Source organism: Camponotus floridanus, unplaced genomic scaffold, assembly GCF_003227725.1.
Source record: "Camponotus floridanus strain SB8 unplaced genomic scaffold, Cflo_v7.5 scaffold7, whole genome shotgun sequence".
Taxonomy (NCBI): domain Eukaryota; kingdom Metazoa; phylum Arthropoda; class Insecta; order Hymenoptera; family Formicidae; genus Camponotus; species Camponotus floridanus.
Window position 1 is genome coordinate 3,636,440 of NW_020229838.1, and position 27,865 is coordinate 3,664,304.

The following is a 27,865-nucleotide window of genomic DNA, read 5'->3' on the forward strand; positions in this document are numbered from 1 at the left end:
TTTTTCATTGAGTACTTTTCGAATTATGAGACTTGAATTAATTTCTTAATTTTACATAAACCGTAAAATATTCATTTTTCGATTATCTTATCTCAATGTAATTGTTAATTGCAAATTACATATTTTTTCTTAAAAATAACTGTTTTTTTTTGTCTGAAATATTTTTTTCTACAATCAAAAGTAAAAAAGTTATTCGAGGTGATCGATTAAAATAGGACACCCTGTATACATATATATACATATATATGTATATATACATATACACGTGTATAGGAAATATTCAATGAATATATTACTTTGTAACATATATTTTTTTACAAACACATAGTTATTCATTTTAGAAATGTACGCGAGGGGAAACTTACTTTAGTAGTATTTGTAAAGTGTCGCGCTTTTCTCCGCCGCCTTCCCTCGGCCTGAGATTTTGGCGAGATTTTTTTTCGTGAAAATGGAGCGTCCGAAGGAGAGAACGCGTCTAATTAACATACTCTCGATATTTTTTCCTTAACAATTCTTATATAGATATATGTATGTCTATTGGAGAAGAAGAGGAACATTTGTTAGCCGACGGCGACGCTTTAGACGCGACCTCCTTTTATTTTCCTCGGGAGCCGTGTTCTCGTCCTCGTCGCGATCGATGAACGAGATGAAATCCTGAAGACGAAAATCATTGTAACGGTGTCGAGTCATCTTCCTTCCCATCCCCGCGACTAACGAATATTCTTTTTCTTTTTCTTTTTTTTTTTGTAATTCGTCTTGTAAATATCTCGAAGGTATATTATTCATTAATTGATATCGCATCAACTAGAACTAGTTCAATGTTTTAAAGTCGCGTCACAAAAATATTCTTCGGTCGTACTAAGAAATATTTAAACAATATTTGTTCGCTGCTAGGGTTTACTCTTCCCTCCCTCTTCCCTCCTCCTCCCTTCCTCCCTCTCGCCTCTTCCCCCACTTTTCTCCCCCGAAAGCAATACGTTATATCGATTGCATAGACGACCCCCAATGTCCTACCTTTCATCCCGACTTCGCTTCCAAAAACCATGCGTGTATGCATTATACCACGGATATTATACATGAAGTTTTCTTTTTTTTTCCCTCGTTTGCGCTTCCCCGCAGTGTTTGTTACACGTCGCGTATAACACGTCGCGTGTGTCACTAATGAGATACAAGAGACCTATTGACTGACGTTTAACTAAGTGTGTGTGTGTGTGTGCTCGATAGTATCGCGCGCGAATCCGTTTACGCTTATTTCGTTTAAAAAAGAAAACCAAGCAACGCGAGTGAGACTGAAATTTCGGTGAGACTTCCAAGGGTGTATGTGTGTGCGTATGTGTGTGTTTGTGTGTGCCTCGTGAGAGGATTTTCACCGATTTTTCACTATTATTTTCTTCGTTTTTTTTTTATCCATTATATAGTCTTACGCTTAAATAATCATCGTCGCGCGTTAGAAAATATCCCGTGTGTATTATAGAAAAAGTCTTACCTTTAATCGTCGACCGTCGTCTCTCTTGCACCCCTTGATGAGAATTGTACGAGACATTCGAGACAATTATTATTATTATTATTTTACTAGAGCGTTGCATTATTCACGCGTTTCTCTTTTTCTTTAATTTTTTTCATTAATTTTCATTCGCTTTATCGTAATATTAAATGCCGAGTGAGAACGCGAGAGACGGAGCGAATTGATTAATCCACGTGGACAGACGGTGCCCACGTCATCATTCTTATAAATGAGTTAACGGAACGGCATAAACGCCACTCGATATACCAAGTATCTTCAACTTAACAATGATTTGTCATAGATCGTCGCTCGCGCGAGATCAATTAACTCGTTTTTAATCAACTTAGACAACCGATCTAACACACCCTACCGATAGTGAGTCCAGTGTGACGTGAGGAAACGTGAGCGAGTGTCGGTGATGCCGCTGATCGGGTCGCCGGATGGACACGTGTTAGAGATACTCGACGATGTCGCACTTGATGGATATATTCGGGCAACTAGCTATATTCGAGCGATAGCCCCGCCTGGCAGTGCTCTTGTGCCGCTCGGTGAGGAGCTTTTGAAAGATTGGCAGGATCGTCAGATCCAGCAGCTCGCCGTCCGATACGGCGCTGTACATCTTGGAGACGTTCACCGCGGAATCACCTGCAAGCAAGGACGTCGGGATCGATCGTGGACGATTCTACGGATTCTGACTTGTGTTGCATCCGCGCCAAAATCGAGCACACGTGGCGTCGTGTTGCTCGCGAAGACGGACAAGTTTTGAGCAAATTGCATCGCGTCTGCCATATCCGAGGCACGAATATTTAGGACACGATATATATGCGTTACAGACGTACACGTAGACGCTCCTCGATACATATATTTCATCCGAATAATGAAAATCTGAAATATCGGACAATTACATCCAATTTAATTTAAGCTGTATCAATTTAACCTACTATATATTTGAGGTACGAATAACTTTGCCGTTACAATTATATCGCCATTTAGATCTGATTAGTTTGCTGTTTAACTGAATTTCGTTATTAAATGCTCGTTTTCACTTTAGAATATATCCCTTTAATTCATCCGAGTGCGCTGTGATGGCACAGGTATGTGATCTCTTGAAGCGTACTAATAATTCTTTTTTTCATTTTAATAACGAAATTAATCCCAAAGATTAATATAGACGTAACGTGTATATAATTGTTTTCTGATTCTTTTTTTCGTGTCATTAATCTAATGCCTCAAAGATATTTTCTCTTATGGTAATGAAACCTGCGGATATTTTTCGCTCTACTTCGACGCGAATGCAACAGTATTTGCGGCAAAAAAATCTGCGGTATCTCTTATCAAAAGACATATCCCACTAATGGATTTTTGACTAATATTTTTCAAATATATTAACCCTTTCGCTACAGTAAAATTTAATGCAGAGCATGTGATAAACGATACATATTTAGCCGTTGACCGATACACGACAAAGTTTATAAAATTTTATAAAATTCCACTGTCGCGTATTAGTACGAAGATATTTAAATATTAATAATAATTAATAATAAATTTAAATATTATAATATTAATATTTAAATATTAATAATAATTAATATTAAATATTAGATATTTAAATATTAATAATAATTAATAATAATAATAAAAATAACGCCTAAAGACGCCAACAGCGAAAGGGTTAACGCAACCGCGATCTTTCGTAAGAGAACATTTCTAGCTGCTAGTTTGAATGCTGCCGTTGCATGGAAAGTATCAGGACACTTTTGCGATACCGTTGACGTCGGCGGTTCCGCCGCGCGAGTTGGCCGCGACGTGCTTGCCGTTGTGCATCGTCGCCACGTTTGGGGTGCTCTGCACGTACTCCAGTCGCGCCTGGTGGCGCAGCTTCGAGCCCGCGTGCCGGCACATCCGGCGCGCGACCCGGTGCGAGCACTCGACGATGGGGTGGCCGCCGCTGATGTGCAGCCGCAGGCACTTCTCCCGCGAGCGCTCCGACATGGAGCGCTGGATGATGCTGGACATCGACTCCTCGTACTTTTCTGCCGACAGAAAATTCGATTGTCTCGATCGCGCCCGCGCCTCGGGTCGAGAAGAAAGATCCCGCGACTTTCACACATCCTTACGCATCCTTTATTTTCGTGCGGCAAGTTTTTACTCTTGCGCAGAATGTCAAGAAAAATATATATATATATATATATATATATATATATATATATATTTATTTCTAATATATTTAAATTTATTTATAATATATATACAGGGTGTTCCATTTTAACATTCACATTCGAATATCTCGAAACCATGGCGGTTTCGGTGAAAATGTTTTAAACAAAAGTTGTATGGTTTTAAGGGGGCCATAAGATGGTGGCCATTGGTTTTACCTCGAAAAGTCGTTTAAAGATCACCTCCAACTTTTTAAATGGGACAGGACATCTATATACTTTTGCATATTCTTGTAGCTTGCTTCGAGAGCTTTTCAAAACACTATAATGAAGTATTTTTTCATTAAGTATTTTTCGAGTTATGAGGGTTGAAATAATTTCTTAATTTTAACCATAAAATATCTAGTAAAATATTCATTTTTCGATTATCTTATCTTAATACTTTTATGTACGAAATAATGAGAGGAATCAATTGGTGTAGAGAAAAAACATAGTTGTTTTTAAGAAAAAATATGTAATTTGCAATTAACAACTCTATATTTTTTCTTAAAAACAACTGTATGTTTTCTTTACACCAGTTGATTACTCTCATTATTTTGTACATAAAAGTATCAAGATAAGATAATCGAAAAATGAATATTTTACTAGATACTTCATAATTTATGTAAAATTAAGAAATGATTTCAAGCCTCATAACTCGGAAAGTACTTAATAAAAACTAACTTAATTCTAGTGTTTTGGAAAGCCCTCGAGATAAGCTACAAGAATATGCAATAAAAAATAGAGTTCCGTTTAAAAAATTGAAGATGACTTTCACATGATCTTTAAACGACTTTTCAAGATCAAACCAATGACACCATCTTATGGCCCCCTTCAAGCCATACAACTTTTATTTGAAACATTTTCCGCTATCGCCCGTACCTGAGGAGATATTCCCGTAGACGGATTAAAATGGCCCACCCTGCATATTTATTTCTTGAAATAATTATAGATTTAAAAATCGGTATCTTTACTTCTCTTACATGATACTTATCAGTCCGGGGTTCGTCGAAGTCTTACCGGCATGCCGATGATTCGGCACGTACTGCGTCAACGGGAATGGCATGATGACCTGCTCGATGTAGCTCTGCTCGTGAAGCTCGCCGAAGGACACGTTCTTGGTGGGCGGCGGCGTCGACAGCTTCGCCCTGCGCTCGTCCTTGCTCCGTCTCCTCACGCGACACACGTGCCTCGCGATCTCCGTCTCCTCGAGGATCACGGAGTCGCTCTCCTCGACGACCGGCGGCACGAAGTCGTAGCGCGTCGTCGTCGTCGTCGCGGCGTCGTTCGGCAACGGTTCCTGGCTCCTGTTGCGCATCAGCGACGTCGGCTCGCTCGTCTTGCCGGCCTCGTCGGAGACGCTCCTGCGTTGCGGCGCGTCCGCGACGCACGTGTGTCTCGAGTGCGTCGTCGTCGGCACCGTCGCCGTCGTCGTCGTCGTCATCGTCGTCGTTGTCATCGCTATTGTCATCGTCGTCGACGGCAGGGGCGGCGGCGGGAACCCGTCCGCGGCTGTCTCGACGCCCGGAGAAGAGCTCTCCTCGATCTGGGCCGTCACAGCCACTCGTTCGTTGTCGATGGTGATTGACGTGGCTTTCGTGATGGACGTCCTTTTCCTAAAACGAGCACCACGCGACTACCTTGAGGATGGACGGCGGACCGGGTGAATCGGGGACTTTGGGAACGAGGTCAGGAGGACAGACGGAATCATCACCGAATTATTTTCTCGGCTATTCTAGTTTAATTGAAATTTCTTAATTTTCTTTATCTAAGAATGCACGAATTTATCGAGACGGCGAAAGTTGGCTTGGAGTTGAACGGAATTTTCAAGTTTTCTATTTGGTCAAAAAATATGAAATTAAATACGTCTTCGAGAACTATAATTATGTTAATTTAATTCTCATAATTTTATAGTTTTAATTGTTTCCGGTACTATATTGCATTTTCGGATATCTAAGCGATTAATTATCGCTTTTGAGTCCTCTATGCGATGATTGATTCCGTATTCCGGAAAAGGGGTTGAAATCTAAAGGTGGTTTAATATCAAACGTAGCTACGTACTTTGTTACTTGATCCACGTTGACGTAATCGCCCTCCGGCTGCGAAACAGTTGATGAGTTCAAGCTGCATATGGACATTGAAACATCAGTCGTTTCGGTGGTTATTGATGGTCCTGTCAAATAAAACAAAATTATTGCTTTATAGTGATTTAATTATTTTATTCGTATTGAGGCTTAAAGGGAAGGATACACACGCTTTTTTTCCATTAAATCATTTTAAATCAAATTAGAAGTCGATAGTGTACGCAAAAAAATAAGTTTAAAAAAACTTTTTTTCTAGATGGAAAAAATATATCGAAACGATAGCCTACAACTATTTTAATCAATAAGTTATTTCGACAAAAAAACTGTGTATGATATTATTGTATATGGATGTATCGCTTTTTTTTATTCTATTTAAATAAAGATTCGACAAAAATGATATTTTGCGTCAAACTAATAGAAACAGTATCCTAGATTTATAAATAAATAGAGACACAGGATATTTCGAGGAAAAATATCGGACGCAATATTTACCTTCCCTTTTAACGGCCTCTTCTGGCTTTGGAACAGGCAACGTGTCGACCACCTCTTGCGTTTCGCTTGCAGTTTCCTCGCCCATTCTTCTTAAAAATCCCTAAAGTAATGCGCGAGGTAATAAAGTAAGTATTTTCCTCTCCGTCGAAGCGTGCACGTTTGACACAACGCAACACATTAAGATGGATAAAGTAACACGTAAACGTAAATGAGCATACCATTTCTTGGAATAATTTTAAATTGTTACCCTCAGAGGGCAAACTGCGGAGCACAATGACGTCATGATTATTTATAACCGAATTAAGAAAGGTTGTGGGGGACGTCGCTCGCTTTTCTGTTAATCGAAGACCGACATCGACCCTCCCTCAGTCGAATGCACGGACGTCTATTTTATTCAACGGCATATCTTTTATCAAGTGAATTTTAGCACAATTGATTATGAAATAAATTTTCACCCGAGATGCTTGAATTTTCATTTTGTTATTCAAAATTTAACTTTTTGCGCACTACAAGTGTCATTTCAATTGATTTTGAATATCTATTCTACCGAGTCATTTGATAATAATAAAACCTGACTTGATTAAAAAAATATAAATACATAAATTAATTGCCGATCAATAAATTATCTTTATTTAATTCTATTAAATATTTGTCATTCTTACTGTTGATTCATCTTTGTTTAATTATTAATTCTGCTTTATATGTTATTTGCATATTTTATATTACGTATATGACATCTAATTATAGCATCGATATCTCTTATTTGTGTTCCGATACTATAACATTTTAATAATTATATCATTTTAAATATGTCAAACACACCATTTTGTGTATTTTAAAATATATTTTCCGTGTTATAAATTTCCAAATGTATACTCGAAAGAAAAATAAACGGTAAAAGTGACTGATTTTGATTTTTTTTCGCCAGAAAATTATAAATTAATACAAATATTATTTATTTAATAGATAGAAATAAATGGCATACATAATGAATAAATGAAACGTATGTCAGATATTATGAAAGCGTACATATGCATGCGCGAACGACAAATTGCAAACTTTACGAGGTGCATAAAGTTATATTTCTCGGAAAAATTTAATTTTATATAACGTTACATACTGAAAAATAATATATTGAAGAAAAAAAATAAATTATCCGGATCACTTTGACGCAAAGTTTGAGGAAACAGACAATTCCGTGCAACGGACCCGCGTAAAGTGGCTCGATTCGCGTTAGAATTTTGCAACTTCCCGGCGGAGTAATATTTACTGTAATACTGTTTGAAAGTTTGATGGACGGAAAGAGCTTACCTGAAGCTCAGAATCCTTTTGCAACAGTTGCTTCCGGAATTTTTTATTCGCCAGCTTCGCTTCCTTCAAACGCTCGTCGATCTCGCTGACTGTCGAGTCCCTCCGTATTTTTAACATCGGCCTTAGAGTCGCCCTGGTCCGCTTATTTATTGCCCCTTGCGGATTTCTGCGTAACTCTATTACCTGGAAATCCCAAGAGAGTTACTCGTACTCGACTTCACCGCTTTCATTCCGAAGATGGATAAGATAGATAGACGCGTTTATTAACGTTCTATAGTTCCTTCCAAGAACATACAACAAACATATATTTATAGTAAAACAACGCGAATGAATAAGAAGGAAAAAGAATGTGTGAAACATTAAGGATGTTTTGTATCTATTTCCAAAATATTGAGAATTTAATGAAAATTGTACAGAATGTCCTTACATATGTTTAGAATCTTCAGTACAATTTTTAAATCGATTCACTAAAGCGTTTACAAGTTATAAGAATTTTAATTTGCACCGAATTAACATGTGTTCTTATGGGAAACGTATAACTACGATTCCGTATAACGTCGATTCAAATGACAAAAACACATGGAAATAATTCAGAATTTGTTTAAAATTTGCAAAAGTGTAGTTTAGATACAGAGGAAATATTTGGTCGAATAATATTATACAAGTACTAACTGGTTAAAAAAATATTAAATATAATTCAATGAAATTAGCCATGTATCTGACACAAGGCGAAATTCTCTGCCAAAAGTTAATTTCGATTAACAAAATTTGGAATATTTCATTAAAAACGCAATAAATATTAAAAAATACATCTCTGCACTGTAGCTAAAATCAAATTCTAATATTTCACGCAATTTCTCATACTCAAAATACAAAAAGTGGATATATTTGTCAATATATTAATTTTCAGTTACTTTTTGCTGGAATTGTACATACAAAGCATCCTTAACTAAACTCATTGTATAAATGTAAAGAAATGTGTATGTTCGAGATTTACACTATGTATATGGATAATCGAAGTTTTCCTTTAGATAAATGCATTGATTTCGAAATAAAACTTTACAAAAGTTTACGCAATAGATAAAATAAAATAGATAGAATAAAACGTATAAGATTTAAATTATTATTATTCGACAAGTATACGATATTAATTTAATGAATGGAGGAAGCATCTAATTGTTTAAATAATTTTCTCGATTATCCGAGGTCGGGCAGTGCTTTTTATCTAGCATGCAAAGACATAAGAGTAAAATAGGAACGTACCTTAGGAATAAAAACCAGACAAAGAGTGGCTGTACTACAAAATATAATGAACACCGCCAACATTATGAACATGGCGTCCTGCTTGTCAGTCAGCACGAAGCTTATAGCCGCGCCAGTGACGCACATTATAACAACGTTATACACGCTCATTCCCACGTATTTACTGTCATTTAATGCCGGTATACTAACGTGTCGCGTTTCCCATGCCAGAAAGGCACCGAATATCTAAAAGTTCGAATAGGATCGAATGAGTGTCTGTCGGCTTTTCATTCACGAGGCGAATATATATAATATATACAGGGTGTCACAATCTCTTCCCCCAAAAAAGCTCTTGTAGCTTATCTAGAGAGCTTTTCAAAACACTATAATAAAATATTTTTTCAATTTATAATTAACAATTACATATTTTTTTTCGAATTTTTTTTCAATTGTGTGTTTACTTTACACCAACTGATTCCTCTCATTATTTTGAACATAAATGTATTAAGATAAGATAATTGAAAAATGAATATTTTACTATTATGGTTTATGTAAAAATTAAGAAATTATTTCAAGCCTTATAACTCGAAAAGTACTCGATGAAAAAATATTACAAGAGCACCGACACCCTGTATATAAACATATAGCCCAACAACTTACCATTAAAAGGCCTTTATATGCATATATGCAACACAGATAAATATTCATTTGATTGCTCTGACAATACTCGTTCTCCGGGATGATTATTATATCCTCGCTGGAGGGATCATGCTGCAATCGAGAGGCGACCTCGCGAGTTATCGAGACAAGTTTTTCGGGTAAAACGAGAATTTATACTCTTCGGCATTGCTTATTTTTTTCTCACGCGATCACATTTTTTTTTCTATCTTACTCACGTAAGGCTGCATCTGCTTGATCGCCCGATAGAACGGATCGGCTATCTGCCACGTCGTCATGATTGTGAGATCGACGGCCAACAGTATCCCGACCACCATAAACAACTGGTAATCTTTTATCACCTGAATGACACACAACTCGTTCAACTCGCGAATCAAAAAATTGCGACGAATTCCTCGATGCGAAAGCGTTACCTTCTTATTGAGCTTGACGTCGGTGAATATGGAATGGACGCGCCACGTTTTCGAGAACATGGAGCCAAAGGCCAACGAGAAACCGGCCATCAGCAACCACGCTCTGGCCGTACAAATGTATGGGAAAGCCGCCACGCTCGATAATTGCGAGTCTAGTCCGAGGAAGATAACGCTACTGTAGGTCAGCATACAACCGATGATGATGAGATTGTTGAGGTGGGGCGATGACATTTTGATGTATCTGCAATATGGGGTTTCGCGCGTGAAAGCGTGTTGGTTCTCGGCAAAGTAATCGGAGCGGATGTTTCCATAAATGGAAGATCCGTGTTATACATATGCGTGAGCTCGCTAATTGTTACGTATTACGGCGATGTGTGTGTGTAGGGCCGTCACCTTTGATTTCGGTATCTGATATTGATGGCGAGAAAAATGGATGCCAAGACGATACCGACACTAGCGGCCGAGGCTAGCACCGCGTATAACGTGATGTCCACGGTCGAGTGCTCGATGATGTGAACGGTCCGGTCTTTTGGTGGCGGCCTTCCGTTCCACAGCGGCTGCCCTCTCGTCAGATCCAGAACACCGGTTATGCTATCGTACTCGCCTACGTTTACTTCGTGGCCGTCTAAAAAGGACGAGTCGAGTGAGTTGAATGAGAAGAGGCGCGCTAAAATAATGCTTCTCCATCTTCGAATTAAAGTACCCATTTCCGCAAAATTGCTCTCATGCACATGCTTTTCATTGTCGAATCGGATCGATTTTAATTTTTCCGCCCCGTGCTTTTTCCAGCAATTTAATCGCCAGATGCTGATTACGAAGGAAACGTGCTGGCGTTATAAAATTGCCGCTCCGACAGATCATGAAGACAAATCGCGTCAGGCAAGTAAGTAAGCGGCGGTATTTTATTCTCCACGTTCGCGTATATATCTTTGTCGTATTTCGAATCTTTCAGGTATATTGTTATAATTAATTTTATCACAAATTTTCGTCACAAGTTGGACGCAAATTCGCGAGAGCTGGGTATACATTGTCCCGTAAGTTACATCATTGATTTGTCAAGTAGCTTAATCCGATTAATAATTTTTAACAATCTAACTAAAACTCTTATATATTTCGCGTAAAATAATTTATAATAATAAAAAGTTTTTGTTGAATAAAAGTTCAAATATATATCTCTCTTTCGAAGCTCTCTCGTAATAATTATCGAGCTACGGCTTAATATTTTGGAAAGCTTGAAGCAGGTACTTTGTAACTTTTAAAATGTAACCTTTGTAACCTTTAAAATTCCTACGTCAATATCTAAGAGTAACTTACTTACTTTGAAATTGTTTTAGAAGAATGTACGCTTTCCTTTCGTTATCGTAGAAGCGAACCGGCCCCTGCAAATTTTCACATTTTTCACATTCATTTCGCGTTATCATACATATACATATCTACAGAGTGATTCATATAAAGTGACCGATGTGAATATTAGTTAAAGTTGAAGAGCTATGAAAAAATTTTTATATCAAAAGACAGAGAGGAGGACATCGTATGGTACAAATGATATTTTTATATATGAAGGCATTAAGGAGATTTCAAGATCAACTTAATTTTTTTAAATAGAACCTATTTTTATTACGTATTCTTATAGCTTATTTCGAGAGCTTTCCAAAACATTATAATAAAGTATTTCTTCATTGAGTATTTTTCGAGTTATGAGGCTTGAAATAATTTCTTAATTTTACATAAACCATAAAATATCTAGTAAAATATTCATTTTTCGATTATCTTACCTCAACACTTTTATATACAAAATAATGAAAGGAATCAATAGGTGTAAAGAAAAAATATAGTTGTTTTTAAAAAAAAATATGTAATTTGCAATTAACAATTACATATTTTTTCTTCGAAAATATCGTTTGTACCATACGATGTCCCTCTCTGTGTCAAACATTTTTTGGTATAAAAATTTTTTTATATTTTCTCTTCAACTTTAGCTAATATTCACATCGGTCACTTTATATGAATCAGTCTGTGTATATATATATATATATATATATATATATATATATATATATATTCTGTATGTGTGTATATATATATATACACACACACATACAGAATAGTGTTCTACCACAGACAGATCGGTCGAATCCGATTTTAAAACAAGAGCCCGCTCTCCACCGATACGCCATCGGTTCATGCCAATTTGCCCCGCTAACTCGCCCGGTGGTTTGTCATGTTTTTGATTTCGTTTTAATTCCAATTCGGTTCAACCGCCAGAATCGGTCTCGTTCTTTCCTCCCGCTCCCGTTATTGCTACTCGTTACACGTACGTACGTATGTATGTATCCCTTTTTCGCTAAAACGTGCTCGACTGCGGCAAAGTGTGTACTGCGTATAAAAGAAAAAAATTAGAGAAACGAGAGAGAGACTCATTAAATTCACGGCGGTACGGTTAGGCGCGCGTAGAAAAATGATGCGCGTTCTTGAGAGACTCTCGGACGCGAAAAGACGGTCAAGTGCAGCAGCACGCGAATGCCACGGTGTTGATTATGGCTGGAGAACGCAAGTTCTTCCTCTCTCTCTTTCTCTTTTGTAAAGACAACGGGCGTAAAGTGTCAGCGGCTGTCGTCGTCGAGACCGACCCGATCGGAGGCAAAAGTTGTCGCTCGTCTAATGAGAGAGCGTAAAGAGCCGCTCTCCAATCTTTGCTTTTCTTTATAAACGTCTTCATTCTCTTCTCTCCGTTCGTTTAAACGACTTTTTCTCCTGAGGGCGATTGTGCGGCAACAGTGAAGTTTCCTTGGTATTCTCTCTTGGTATTCACGACACGAATACCAAGAGACAGCAACTTGAAACTTAAGTGACGCGAATCAATCGACCGCGAAGAGAGAGAGAAATATTTTGCTCCGAGCTATACGGAAGTTGTCGTTAAAAGGACACTGAAGCGCGAGGCGATAATTTTGGTGAAATTTTATTTTTTCCCCTGTACGAGAAATACAGAATTGTGCGTATCGTAAATAAACAAATTTTGGAAACGATTTGTCGAGACTGTTGTATCGATTAAAAATGTTATATACTCGAGTATGCTCCAAACATGTATGTAAAATGATTAAAAAAGAAATATTCTATTATTTTCATCATTCTGTATAGATATAGTGAACCATTATTAAGAAAACAACATAAAATGTTTTTGAAATCGAAGAAAAATTGTTTCTCCTTAATATATATTTCTGAAAATATAAAATGTCTCAGAGTTTGATATTTAGAAAAAAAGATATCGAAAGGATATTAATCTATAAAAATTTATTCATTAAAATTTATAATTAATAAGAAAACTATTTATGAACCTATCTATCAAAAGAAAATTATATTTTTCTTCAATATATTTTCAGAATGTTCCATCAATTCCCGGTAGTTTGATGTTCAGAAGAAGAATATTAATCTGTGAAAATTGATTAATTATCACGGAAAGAACTATTTAACCTATTTATTAAAAAGAATTATTTTTTTCAAAATCAATTTGTGAAAACTTATTATTCATCGTAAATGGAATTTGAGAGATTGACGACCAAATTTTATAAAACTGTATAATGTTTCAGAAGAAATATTTCTACAATAATTTATTTGAAAGTTTTCCTCGTTTATTAATTACAAAAAAATAAAAAAGAATATTGAGTAAATATAAAACTATATGGATTAGAGTTACAATTTCAAAGTACACACAGAAAAAAGGACATTCTTGTTTTAAAAATATATTTAGTTTTAACATGGAAATCTTGAAATGAGATTATATTGCGTTAATTAAAGAAAAATATAATTGCTTAAATAATTGCTTCCTTGAATGAAGCCATTTTATATAATTCAATCGAGAAAAATCTATTCTTATGATGTAAGATTTAATTTTCTTGAATGGAAAGAAAATAATGTTAGATAGAAAATAACATTTTTAAATCAAAGATTATTTTCTTAAAGTAGAATTAAATAATTAGATATTCTTGAGGTGACAATTACAATATTAAAATAAGACTATAATATCGTTGAAATTTAAAATTATTAAAGTTATTAAATATTGTTGGAATTTAAAATTATTAAATTCTTCTAAGAAGATTATAAATTGTTACGTATATACGAAACAATGAACGCGTTAGTTTAAACATATAAGTTTTGACACTTATTTTTTTTTCTGTGCATATTATCGATAAATTAAGACAAAACGAAATTGTAAAGATTTGGAAAAGATTTATATAGATTTATGTCCAACTTTTGATATCTTATACGAAATTATTTATGAAAAAAAAACAAATGTTTGCGAAAAACCCTGAAAGCTTCTTACGACTCGTTGAGACTTACGAGAGACACCTTGTACAACGTCTGTTTTTAGCACCAAGGGTTTTATGTCAAACGGCATTACCTAACCCGGCACCCGCATTCGGGATGGCCGGGCACGAAATTGCAACAAGGCGGGGCCAGCTTACCGTAACACCGTCGAAGCTTGTATTCCTGAGGGCATCGAGGAAGAGCTTCTCCCATAATACGTCCCTATACCGAAAGTCGGATATAGTCTGGTTACGATGAAAGTGCCGTATTCTGCGCGCGACATGCTTTACAGCCAGGGCGACTGTCCAAATACCGTCGTACGTGTATCCGTGAAACCTGGAGTACTCGCTACCCCGCCTCGAGTTGTACTCGTTCTGGTACTGGTCCGGAGTCTGCATCAGAGAGAAAACGCGATTCGAAATATGCATATCGAGACGCAACAGGCGAGACCTATGACGAGAGTGAGTCTCAAAGAGGGACGCGTATATTATATATGTATGGCATTTCCGATCGCTCCGGGCGCGATTAAACGCAATTTTCGACAACTCGCTCGAGATGTGCTTTCGATACGTGCACTACGTTACTTCATCGCGTTACGCTTCATCTACGGATTCTTCCGCCAATCCCGAGTCGATTTTTCCGTAATCCCTTCAGGATCGCATTCGGTCTACTTACGCGGTGAAAGACGTAATATTCCGTCCTTCCGTGCTCTCGAGGTTGAAAGATATTTTTAAAAAGGACAAAAACACATCCCGGCTTCCTATAATTTTGATTGTACTTTCCAGAGTAAATCAAAAAGTAAAGGGACTTTTTTTTTCTTTCCCCGAACAAGGAGCTGACAATACTAACTCCTCTGTAATTTATCATAACTTTAAAGTGTATTTGTGCGTTCCAAGTTTGTTGCGTGGTTTTCTCTCTCTCATTGTAATTTTATGTCAATTTAAAATGAATGCTCCGTTGTACAAGCGTATTAAAGAAGAAATGTCAGGAATGATGAAATCTACAGAAATTATTCGGCAGCAGTGTGATGAGAATTATATCAACCGCAAGATCTATGAATGGATAGATTGCTTTCAAAACGGTGGAATTTTTATCTGCGATCAAGAGTGTTCACTCGAATTAAATTTTTCAAACGATCTATCCACTCGTAGATTTTACCGTGACAACTTGGACAATACTATTGTCACTATACTGTTATTACATTTTGAATAATCTCTGCAGATTTTACCCTCTCTGAAGAAAACGCATCACTGCTCGTACTTCTTTGATGCAGTCGGACAATAAAGCACTCATTTTAAATTGACATGAAATCATAATGAAAGAGAATTATGCAACAAACCGTCTCTCCAAAGACAACACACAAATACATCTTATTATACTAAATTATAGAAAAGTCGATATCATCAACCATCTGTTGAAACAAAAAAGTCTCTTTTTAATTTATCCTAATAAATAAATAATCGAATGATATTTGGAGCAATTTTTCGGAGCAATTTTCCGCGACACTTGACAATATACACTGAGAAAAATCGTTTGATTGTACCAACAAGACGTATACACAGAAAAAAAGGACATTCTTGTTTTAAAAATATATTTAGTTTTAACATGGAAATCTTGAAATGAGATTATATTGCGTTTATTAAAGAAAAATATAAATGCTTGAATAATTGCTTACTTGAAGCCATTTTATACAGTTCAATCGAGAAAAATATATTCTTATGATTTAAGATTTAATTTTCTTGAATAGGAAAGAAACAATATTGGATAGAAAATAACATTTTTAAATCAAAAATTATAATTTTCTTAAAATAGAATTAAATAATTATATATTCTTAAGGTGACAATTACAATATTAAAATAAGACTATAATATTGTTGAAATTTAAAATTATTAAATTCTTTTAAGAAGACTATAAATTGTTGCGTATATACGAAACAATGAACGCGTTAATTTAAGTATATAAGTTTTGATTTGACACTTCTTTTTTTCTGTGTATGATTGAAGGCATTTTGGTTAAATCAAACAAGAATTTTTAGTTATCATGATAAAACTCGATTTTTATAACTAGAACGTTTAATAGATTTAACTATAAGGATTTGGTTAGTATTTTCTGATTGGATCTATAAAATTTCTTGTTACATTAATTTCTTTGCTTGCCGAGGCGGCGAGACCACTCTTAACTTAACTCGTATTCAATATTTGCCATAAAATGTATATAAAGAACTAGTATTAACTAGTATTAACGTTAAATCCAAAATATATTTTTTTCTCTTACGAGCAGTAGTGCCAGAAAGAGGATGCTAGCTCTCTGATTGTGTGTGTTTGAGCTGCATCCTCTTCTTGCATTATTGTTTATCAGTTTAATTTCTAACAAACTGAATTTAAAATAATTTATTTAATAATCTGGATTGCATTTATCCAATAATCTTGTTGGAATTCAAAATATTAAACGGACTTTTGAGATTAGATGGCAAAAATTTTAGACGACTTGGTGCTGGCGAGTTTAGTATTATTAACTAGAAAATTTGGTAAATTTAACAGGAAGATATTAATCAAATTCATCTGGTAATTCCTACAAGAATTCTGGTTCGTCCATTTTCCAACACAGACATATTGGTCGAATCTACCAGAATTCTAATTAATGCAATCAGATTTTTTTCTTGGTGTACGATTCGCTTACGATTCCAGACGTGGTATGCTGTTCCTCGGTCGTCAGCGGCAATAGATCCGTCAGGATGACACCGTGAAGCGCCTCGGACAACTCGGCGGGATTGCATCCGCCATCGGGACGCAGCCACCACTCCCTGGTATAAGTCCCGATGATGATCCACTGATACTTTCTGCCGTAGAGACCGAATTTGTAGGCCTCGCAGAATATTTGCCTGGCCCACGCTTCGTTGAAGTTACCCAGCAGGATCCTCACGTCCTTCTCTTTGAGCTTCCCGAGCGCCGTCCTCACCTCCGAAGCGAAACTCAGCGTCTCCACGATGTCCATCTTGGTTTCGTCCAGGTCGGCCACCAGCCGATTGTGCACCTGCAAAGCAGCGTGCGAAAACAAAAAGCGTCACTGTTTTGACCGAAATTGCAAACGCTTATTACGCGTGCGAATTCGCGCGTTTGCTCGTTTCAAACGAGCCGCTACAGCGACGACGAATCTCCATTTATAATGTAAATGAAACAGTCGTTTGCATATACATCAGCCGAGCTGGCGCGCTAACTAACCCCCTCGTTTTCCCGAAACGCTTCCGATTGTTGAGAACCGCCGTTCCTTCTTTTCCCTTTACCTCCTTGAATTATACTTAATACGTAGAGAGAGTTTTATTAGGGGAGAAAAGTTTTGCAATTTTTTGCAAAATTTCCCATTTTTCGTAAGACACATCGAGGCCCTTCCTCTCTCGTGGAAAGTCGGGATAAGTTAGCAACTTTAATTACGTTTGCAATTTTAAAGAGGAGGAAATTCTATTTTTAATCTTCTCGATTTTTCCCCCTTTTTTTTAATTCCGCTCCGTGTTCCATCTGTTTTACATCGCGAAAATGGCTCGGGAGATTGGTTTTACCAATGCGTATCTGGGCTCGTTCTGATAAATCGTGCCGACCCTCGTCCAATTGAAGTGCAACAGCAACGCCACTCGCGGTGCATTCAGGGCGTTTTCGGACGGCACGACCCTGAAGAAATTCGGGAAGCTGTTGGTCGTGAACATGGGATGGGTGTCTGCGTAGCTGAGCTGCAACAGGAGAGAAAGAAAGGGTGAGTGTTGATAAAGAATCACATCTCTCTTGCAAATCTCGTTTGCGTCTTTTCCATGTTATGCATACATGTGTACCTATCTGTGTGTGTGTGTGTGTGTGTGTGTGTGTGTGTGTATGCAAATAAGCGAGGATGGAAAGAGGACGCTCTCTCGTGAACATCATGAATATTTACGACGACATTTTACCATTGCATTACCTGCGTAAGGCGCCAGTGTTTCGAAGCTTTCGCTATCGGGTCCGTGACTTGTGTACAAGCACCGCCGAAGAGTATCACCTTGTGCGGCCCGTTGTGCATCATGTCGAAGAAGGCTTTCATCCCGACTGCGGCGCTACACTGCAACATACGTGATTTATTGCTCTCAATCTTCTCGCGTTAATGCTCGGGATAATCTTGCAGGTGAGTTTGAAACCTTAAAGCAATTTCAGAGTCTGAAAGAACGTTCGAAGATGCTCTCATCAGGGAAAAACTCTAGTGTCTAAATATTTAACCATTTAAAAAAATTCACATAAATATATTTAATAAATTAATTCTATTTAATGTTTACTAAACATAAATATCACGTGTAAAATATCCTTTACGTAGTGTATATGCTTTCTCACTTATGTTCTCACGGTGTATTTGCATCGAGATGGAAAGTGATCGTTTCTTATATCGAAAACTCTCTTTGATATTTGCAGAATCAACAAGTGTTTGTGTTGGGGTACAGCCCACGAAAATAGAGAAAAGCGAAGGACTTATGCCAAATCGGCAGGGGGTGAATATTATCGAGAAGCCCGGCATTATCTCTCAATTATCGAGAGATTAACGCGAAAACTCGGGAAGACTAAAAATCGTAATATTAATAAACGCGCGCAAATCTGCCGATTTCATTTATTTCGGAGAGGAATTTCGATCATTAATACGATAATGGGTTTTTCTTTCATAAAAAAAAAAAAAAAAAAAAAAAACAGGAAAGGTATTTTAAATATTCTGGCGGAGGGAAAATTTCGTTCTCGAAAGTGGAATTTTCGCAGAAATAAATATTGAACATGAGAATATAGAGAGAATATTAGCGTTCTTTATGCGTGCGATTGAAATAATTATCAAAATGACGAGCAGAATGGAAGAGATGATCTGCACGGACATTCGACATTGATATCGACATCGCGTATTCCGTTCGAGTCCACACGTTCCTTTGATATCGGCACCATTTTTCGAGTGTTCTTTTTCACGTGGAAATTGATTCCAACGCTCCTATCGTTACCTTCTTTTTGCGCACGTCGCGACATGTGGATGAGCGGATGACCCCGTTTCCAAGACAAGATGTAACGGATACAAGATGTAGATATAATTATACAGATGAAAATAGGAATTCTGATTGGTCGGAAATGGAACGGCGTTTTTCTCCCCCGAATATTAGACACTGAATTTATCAAAAGTAAAGCTTGAAATATTTGTGCAATCCAACTGAGATTGTTTTTCCAAATAGGGAAGAACTACAATTTTTTATTCTCGCTCGGGCAACAATTGCTTCTTTTTAACCACCCCCGTTATCCCCCTCTCATCTTGTCCTCATAATTTTATCGTACGCCGATTGTTATTTTTATATTTAATTAATTAGAAAATGCGATTTGTTCAAAATTTTTTGAAATGATCTCTACATTTATCGTCATCTAGATAATTCCATCTCGCGTCTATCTGCACGTTCCTCCTATTTTGCATTGATTTCCGATACGTTGGTTGCTTATCACAGCAGAGATAAAAATCCGCCCTCGGCAAATTACGTTACAAAAGAGAATCGCGTAACTCGAGAAAGAAACTCTAAGTTTATTAGTCGCTACTCGACAATCACCGTAGTAGACTTGAAAGGAAGCCGGAGGAGGAGAGAGAGGGAAGAGAGGAAGTAAAGCCGATCTTCCGTTTGAAATGTAACGCAACGAGAATAAGGAGAGACGCACCGCTTTAACAAAACGACGCCGAACAATAGGGGCTTCCACATCTGTTGCAGCAAAGTATTGTAAGAAGGATGATCCGTCACTTCTAGGAGAGAAAAGGGAGGCTCGCTTTTTTGCGCTCGGACCTGCCTCGGGTTAAATCGAGGAAAGTGATATCGATTTAAACACAGTGGCGGCCAGTTTCCTTAATCATACGATTGCGTGTCGCGAAACGCCCATTCGGAAGTGAAGCTCGTCGGTTTTCTTCTCGCGTGAGAATGGGAAGAATTAATTTCAAGCAACATCGCCCCCGCCCCCGCCCCTTCACCGTTTGATTGCGTTATAATCGTCGCGAATTAATCAAATTGAATAGCGCGTGTCGCACAAGGTAAATAAGAAGGAAACGGGGGTGAGAAATGCACACGTGTATAAGAACTGGAATTGTGTTTGCCTGCGTATTTATCGTAACGACACTCTGGCAGCGCCGGAGTATATTTCAAAGTACACACGGTGGTCTTGGTGGTCTTCGTGGTCTTGGCGTGTACTTTGTGCGATCGTACACAATCTCTCACACAATATCCTTTCGACGCGAGTAACCGGAAGCGATTAATCTCTCGCCGTCTTTGGCTACAAGCTGCTCCTCTTTTTGCCGTCAGCTTCCTTCGGGAAGTCTACGGACTCTCATAATTCGATGTCCCGATGCCTCAGCAGATTTTTCCCGAGCGCGCGAACCGTGTCGTAAATTGCGACGCCGATTCTCCGGATTCAGCGAACGAAAAAATTATATTAAGGGAAGAAAAAAGAAGAGAGAGAGAGAGAAAAAAGAGAAAGAGAGAAGAAACGTCATTTTACGGCTGTTTACCTTCCATTGCGAGGAAAGGGAGGGATAATACGCGACTATGCGGGTCAGCGCGTTAAATATATGTACATTGCACGCTGTACGGCTGATTTTATATCGAAAAATACATCGAGTATAATTTTGTTGCATTCCTTCGTTCCGGTCAGCGGACGCTTCGGATCTAAAGCACGTGAATACAACATTTCCAACGGATTAATCTTTGCGATCCGTTCGAGCTGCTAGTTTCCCGAGAGAGTTTAAATCGTCTCTCTTTTTACATCGATTATATAACTCGTACATTTTTTTTCAGAGAGAAAAAGAGAGCGAGATATATATGTAATATACAGTTATTACATTTATTATAATTACACTTTTATATATATTATTACATTTATTATAATTACACTTTTATATATAGAGGGTGTTTCTTAATAAATGCGAGAAATTTTAGGAGATGATTCTTTGTCGAAAATTTATGGATGCTTTGTATGTTCAATCCCAGCAAAAAGTAACTGAAAATCAATATCGACGAATGTATCTATTTTTGGTGTATTTTGAGTATGAGAAATTGCGTGAAATATTACAATTTGATCTTAGCTACAGTGCAAAGATGTGTTTTTTAATATTTATTGCGTTTTTGTTGAAATATTTCAAATTTTGTTAATCGAAATGATTAACTTTTGGCAGAGAATTTCGCCTTGTGTCAGATACATGACTAATTTCATTGAATTATATTTAATATATTTTTAACCAGTTAGTATTTGTATAATACTATTTGACCAAATATTTCGTCTGTATCTAAACTTATGCAAATTTTAAACAAATTCTGAATATTATTTCCATGTGTTTTTGTCATTTGAATCGACGTGGTTATACGTTTCCCATAAGAACACATGTTAATTCGGTGCAAATTAAAATTCTTATAACTTGTGAACGCTTTAGTGAATCGATTGAAAAATTGTACTAAAGATTCTAAACATATATAAGGACATTCTGTACAATTTTCATTACATTCTCAATATTTTAAAAATAGGTGCAAAACATCCTTAAAAGAGATTTTTCATCTAAACATAAAAAGTTGTAATAAAAAATTGGGATTGCGAGTTTCATCCCCTTATAACAATACGAAAGACTGAAAAAAATATTATTAATTAAATAATTTAATTAATATAATTAAATAAAATAACCTTTTTATTAGCAGAAAATATCCACTTAATTTCATTTCTTTAACCTGGTCCAAATTTGAGAGAAAAATAAAAACCTAATTTTTAGAGTTTTTGGAGCAGTATAATTCTATAATAGGGAAAAATGTAGGAGTATATATTTATATGTAATGTGCAATTTTTATTCTCCGATTTGTAAAACTGAATCGTAAGAAAAATGCAATTTCTTTTATGCCGAAATAATCGTGCATTATATATCTACATATGTGTGTATGTGTGTGTGTAATATACACGATTATTTTATAAAGGAATTACATTTCTCTTACATGAAATTGTACAAATGAGAGAAGGAGCGTACAAGTGCTGAATATTGTATTCGGTTGTTTATCCCTTTGGAAATCCTCTCGGTTTGGCGAAATGAGAAAACTGATTCACAATCCGAACCGCTGTCTCGGCTCGACAACTAATATACGCATATATACAATGTTTTTCACGAGCAAAAGCATCTCGCGGGCCCATAACGCGCGTTCGCATACACTCCCATCCATAATTTAAAGCGCGCGCGTGAATCCGCGTCGCCTCCCTCGAATGCAGACGAGGGGAGCAGACCTAATTCCGCGAGACTTCGTATGTGGGATGCCGCATATATACAGGCGCCAGACGACTATATACGTGTAAAGGTAAACGTAAAGTTTCTCCCTCGAAGTTGCAGTCGCGGTCGCGTATCCTTGACTCGGTGTGCACTCCTACTTCTGCAAGTTTTCTCTGCAATTTCCGCACGTCTACATGGGAAGCGAGACTCGGAGGCGTCTCTGCGTACGCGTATAGACGCATATATACATGTATGTACGCGAACCTCGGGAAACCTCGACGTTTAAGGTCCGTATTTTCGAGGAGAAAGGTCTACGTAAAAGTGTACACGCGCAATTTTGCGCTCGATATTCCTCGTCGCGGCTGCTTTCTGCGAAAAATCGCGCGCGAGGGAGCGAGCCCCCGCGAGAAAATCCCCGCGGAATTCGCGGCGATCGCAGCCATCGCGGTGGCGGTAAACAACACGATAAATCGTCCCGCGTCGATAGCTCCTAATTCAGCGGAAATTGAGATACAAGTGGCGGTTGCTGCCTGGATGTATCGACCGACGCGATGCGCAACATCGGTCGCGATGGCTGGCAAAGGCAAAGCCTCGCGATTCTCGCCCCTTCCCCCTTTACGTCCATTTCTCTCTCTTTCTCTCTCTCTCTCTCTCTCTTTCTCTCGGGGGACAATGCGTTCACCCGTCAAATATTCGACAGATCCAAATGCGCCGCGTCGCATCTGCGCGACGAATTTTGCCCGCTGCCGTGATTTTGCTGCGAATTTAATTCTTGATCCGCCGTAGATGGGGAAAAAACGTACCGCGTTCGCGCGTCCCCGTTACCATTATTTCCAACAGAGATCATTTTGACGCGCCTGCGATATATGGACAGTCGGAATGACCGAGATTGCGTTACAACTTTGATGCATTTAGCGGTTCCGAGTGTATTTTAATGCATAATGCATCAGACTGAAAAAGTCGGCGCGAAAAACTCAATATCAACAAAAGTTTTATCAGTAATTAGCCCAGTTATACGCACTCCATATAGTTTTTTTTTTTTTAATAAAGTGGCACGACGATATTTCAAATATAAATAAAAAATTATTAATTAATAAATTGTTTTAAATTACACGATGAATAGTTCTACGCGGGAGAGAATATGCTGTCGTTTAAAATTAAAATCTTAATATTTTAGAGGTATATTCAGCCATTTTCACTCTAATCGTATTAAATTATTAATATCATTCAACAAAAGATTAATATCATTATTTAATTAATTGGAAATGTGAAAATATTAGTAATTGATGATTATATTAACGAAGTCTGTATTAATTAATATTGTTTCAAACAAATGAATATATGAATATATGAGAGTCTACAAATTCAACTTTATCATACTTTAGCATATTGCAAAAAAAGTGGAAAATATTATTAATAAGTAATATTTTTTGATCCACTAATTTATTAAAAATATAATGAAGAATTTCATTGCGGATCTCTTTCTCTCTCTCCCTCTTTCTCTTTCGTTGCAATATTATCCTCTAAAAAAAATTTTAATGGCAAAATCCGAGACGCGAAATTTTTTCAGAAAAGAAGAACGCTTAACGATAGATAATGACATGAGCATGGCCGCGTACGTGGCCTGTCGCTATTTTTATGCACCTGACGTCGAGACGCTACCGCGTGATAATAATAACGTAGCAAAATAACTTTTCAAAACATAATAACGCTAATATCGGGCTGCCTCTTTTTGTGGCAATCTATGCAAATCAGATTTGATATACTTGCTTAACAACTTGGCGATCAAATTTTACATACACGCGAAGATCGCGATATAATCGAATTATTTAATGTTTATGAATATGTATAAGAGATTTCTCTTATTTATATATATAATATTTCCAATAAATTTTCCATCTTTTCGTATTTCGTTTCTCTCAAATTTTTCATCGATAAAAACTGATTCATATTTCTTGTCCCGAATTTCAGATTGTGTCTTCTACGATAGAATTTGATGCTTTTATCTTTGCGATTTTTATATAGATATGATATATGCGCACAAGAATATTTTCAGATAAAACATGAAAAGATTTATATATTATTATTGAAATTATAAATTGGAAATTGATTCGAACAGATTGATAAAGTATATAAAAAAATATGCATAGATGTATACTTGATTGCTTAATTAAAATGTGACTTCAAAAAAATAGTTATTCCTTTTGTATCAACAGAAATTTATAGGCATTATTGTGACGATATCATTACGATTCTAATAGTTTAATTAATTATTTATTTATTATAAAATATATATAAGAATTAATTATATATCATACATTTTCTTCCTCTCTTGTATTATTACTATAAAATTATATATAATATAAGGAAACTAAATGTAATAATAAGTAAATTATTAAAATAGTATTATTAAAGTTTCACAAAATGCGAAAGAATAATACATTGAGCGATATATGTATTTCGATAGGATGTGTCTTTCTTTCTGTAAGAGTCTGCGTATTCATCGGTGGGTTATATTCTCTTTCAGTGCCGCATGACTATTCGTATACACGAGTATATGTGGGTTTTATGTGCACCGATAGAATATGTCGGGTCCCTCGATAGCATTAGTTAGCTCGCGCCAAACATAGTTTTGTTACGTTACGTATTTCCAAAGGGACTTTCCCAGCAATATATATAAAAATTCCATGGTTATAACTTAGTTATGTTTATGACAGCTTAATCATATATATTTCTAAGAAACTTTTTTAGACATAACGGAAAAGATAGTCTAATATTCAAGAGGTTTATTATATTTTTATAAGTCATTTTTTGTAAATTACTTTAATAAATACAATTATTTTAAATTTATTATTTTTAATAAACATACAAAAATAAGAAGAGAGAAATTTAAAAATCTCATAATGATATATCCACAGTATTATATTTAATTTTGTTAAACAAATAATTTAAAAAAGAGAGAGCGAGAGAGCTATTTTTATAAATTTCGTAAATAATATATTATAATTAAAATAGTTCTGATTTTTAAATATTTTACATACACACAGTTTTATATGTATATGATGATTATATTTTTTAAAACATTCATTTAGATTGTGATTTTACAGAGCGATCTTTACTATCCGAAATATTTATTTTTAAAATAATTTGCGCAATTTCCTTTTAAAATAAAATTTATATATATAAAAACTCTTATAAAACTAAATTTATTTTCACTTCATTCTATATACATTAAATTTCAAATGAAAATATTGTAAAAGTATCTATTGATATTGAAGGCTTGTACATAATTAAAAATAAAATGGTATTTTATAATATTTTCTCTTCAAGCTGTTAAAATTTAATGTTTCAGTCAGAAAGAGAGGTAAAAAAATATGACGAAATATATAAAAAAAAATCGTGTGAAAAATCTTTAGAAAATTTAATCAAGCACTATTTTCATGCAGATTTCAAAATTATATCTAGAGAATGACGAAAGAAGATATAAGTGAGTCCACAAGTGTGTTAATAATTTATTAATTTTCGATCGGTCACTTTATTTCAGTTATACGGTGAGGTAACCCGAGCGTCTCCAACGGCCCAAAGTATCCCTTTAAACATCACTACACAAATTTCATTATTTATTTAATAATTGACTCCTCTCTTTCTCAAATTGCGCCAACCAGTCCTCTACCAATTTATCCTCTACATTTCAGAAAAAGGTAAGGGAGATAAAATGTACATGTAATACATAAAAGCTATGTGAAAAGTCACGTAAAAAGCCGGAGGAATTCAGATCAATCATTGGTCTCAATCTAATTGCAAGATTGAGAAGAGTATAATTGAAGACTGACACGAGTATCTGGATTAATCGGATAATGAATTCGTCTTCAACCAAGACCAAGAAATCCATCTTCGACGCTAAGGGAAATAATCGAAGAAAACGAGAAAAAGGACGAGAGAGAAGGAAAGAGTGTGGTACTGCGTTTGAGAAAAACGAAGAAATATTCATGTTGGAAAAGCGAAAGAAGAAGGAAGGAATCTAATTAATTAGGTACTTTTATGCTCGTGCTACATATGAAAAGTATTTAAAAAATTCAGCGCACACAGAGATGGTGCCTTCGTCGCTCCAATTCGTACGACATCTTAATTTGCCATCTTTAATATAAATATGTGCACGCGCCATATTCTAATCTCTTTATCGAATAATTTTCATTTGCCAACTTGTCGAGATAATCGTGTCAAGTGTGCTCTTAAAAATCTCGAGCTTCTGTAGTTAAATTCATAAAAAGAATATAATTTCAAATAAAATTAAACCCAACATTCGTATTATTCTCTTTTTCTACAGCTTGAACATTTCCCGACCTAAGAAGAGAGAGTTTTCCCTCTCGGAATAAAACAATCGTAGCAACGAAAGACATCTTTGCGGATCTCGACAAGCCGGCTTATGAGAAAGATTGTATCCCGGCATCATTGCGCCAACCGTGTCGGTCTCAAAAGCAATTACATCTCTCGAGAAATAAAGGGAATTTCCGCTTTGGTGAAAAAAAATTGCTCTCCACGTCAGTTTACGGAGCTTTCCAAACATCCCCCCCGTATTATCTATTCTCCAGAGAACTCACCTCCGTGTCGTTCCACCACATGTGCAGCCGATAGTCCCTGAGTATCGTCGGATGTTCGTTGATGTGCTCCACGGCCAGCTTCACCGCGGGCATGACGCCGCGCCCGATGTGACCTTCCGGTACATGGTTGCCATACGGGAAGAAGCCGGCGATGTAGACGTCGCGCTTCTTGCTACCGCCAAGATTGATCGGTTTCTGGCCGGCGCACTCGCCGATCAGCAGGAGCCAGCAGGAACACCAGGCGACCACGGCCAGCAGCGCCGGCGAGCGGCTCGCCCTGTCGCCGATCGTCGTCGCCACGGGAGTTTCCCCGGCCATCCCCGTCCCGTCCGTCCTCTTCATCCGGTCAGCCCCGACGACATCTCGCGACGCGCGCGCTTTCATCTCGCGCCCTTCCGGCTCACTAGGCGTAAGTCCCGCGCGACGCTCGTCGCCGCTCGTCCATCGGCTTCCGCTCTCATGACGAGATACGACGCACCGGAAGTAGACTCGGACGCGATTCTCCGCAGGCCTGCGATCGATTTGTCGCGACGATCGCTCTCCGAGGGACGTCGATCAACCCCGGCGTCGAGTCATCGTCATTATTTTCGATAACTGGATAATGGATTTGGAAACGTCGACGACTGGGACGACATCGGCGTTTTTAACGTTTTCACGGGTCTAACGGAGCAAAAAGATGGCCTCGAAAGGGCTTTGTGCGCTTCGATACGGCGGCGACGGAAATTGTCGATATTCCGTAAAGGGCATGGTCGGAGAAGACGCGTTTCTTTATTCGCGAGTTTG

General features: G+C 37.0%; 1 protein-coding gene across 1 annotated transcript; it reads right to left on the reverse strand.

Annotated features, from left to right (window-relative positions):
* Positions 1 to 268: 268 nt before the first annotated feature.
* On the reverse strand, positions 269 to 27,664 carry LOC105249160 (gamma-aminobutyric acid type B receptor subunit 2). The gene is made up of 17 exons (XM_025413714.1): positions 27,083 to 27,664; positions 18,171 to 18,308; positions 17,782 to 17,949; positions 16,905 to 17,258; positions 14,383 to 14,616; positions 11,238 to 11,298; positions 10,313 to 10,544; positions 9,920 to 10,160; positions 9,725 to 9,847; positions 9,489 to 9,599; positions 8,850 to 9,074; positions 7,587 to 7,769; positions 6,276 to 6,375; positions 5,761 to 5,872; positions 4,720 to 5,315; positions 3,271 to 3,537; positions 269 to 2,149 (listed from the first exon to the last, which is right to left on the reverse strand). Exons 1-17 carry the CDS (start codon positions 27,464 to 27,466, stop codon positions 1,956 to 1,958), a joined length of 3,723 nt encoding a protein of 1,240 aa, XP_025269499.1. The 5' UTR covers positions 27,467 to 27,664; the 3' UTR covers positions 269 to 1,955.
* Between the last annotated feature and the right edge of the window lie 201 nt (positions 27,665 to 27,865).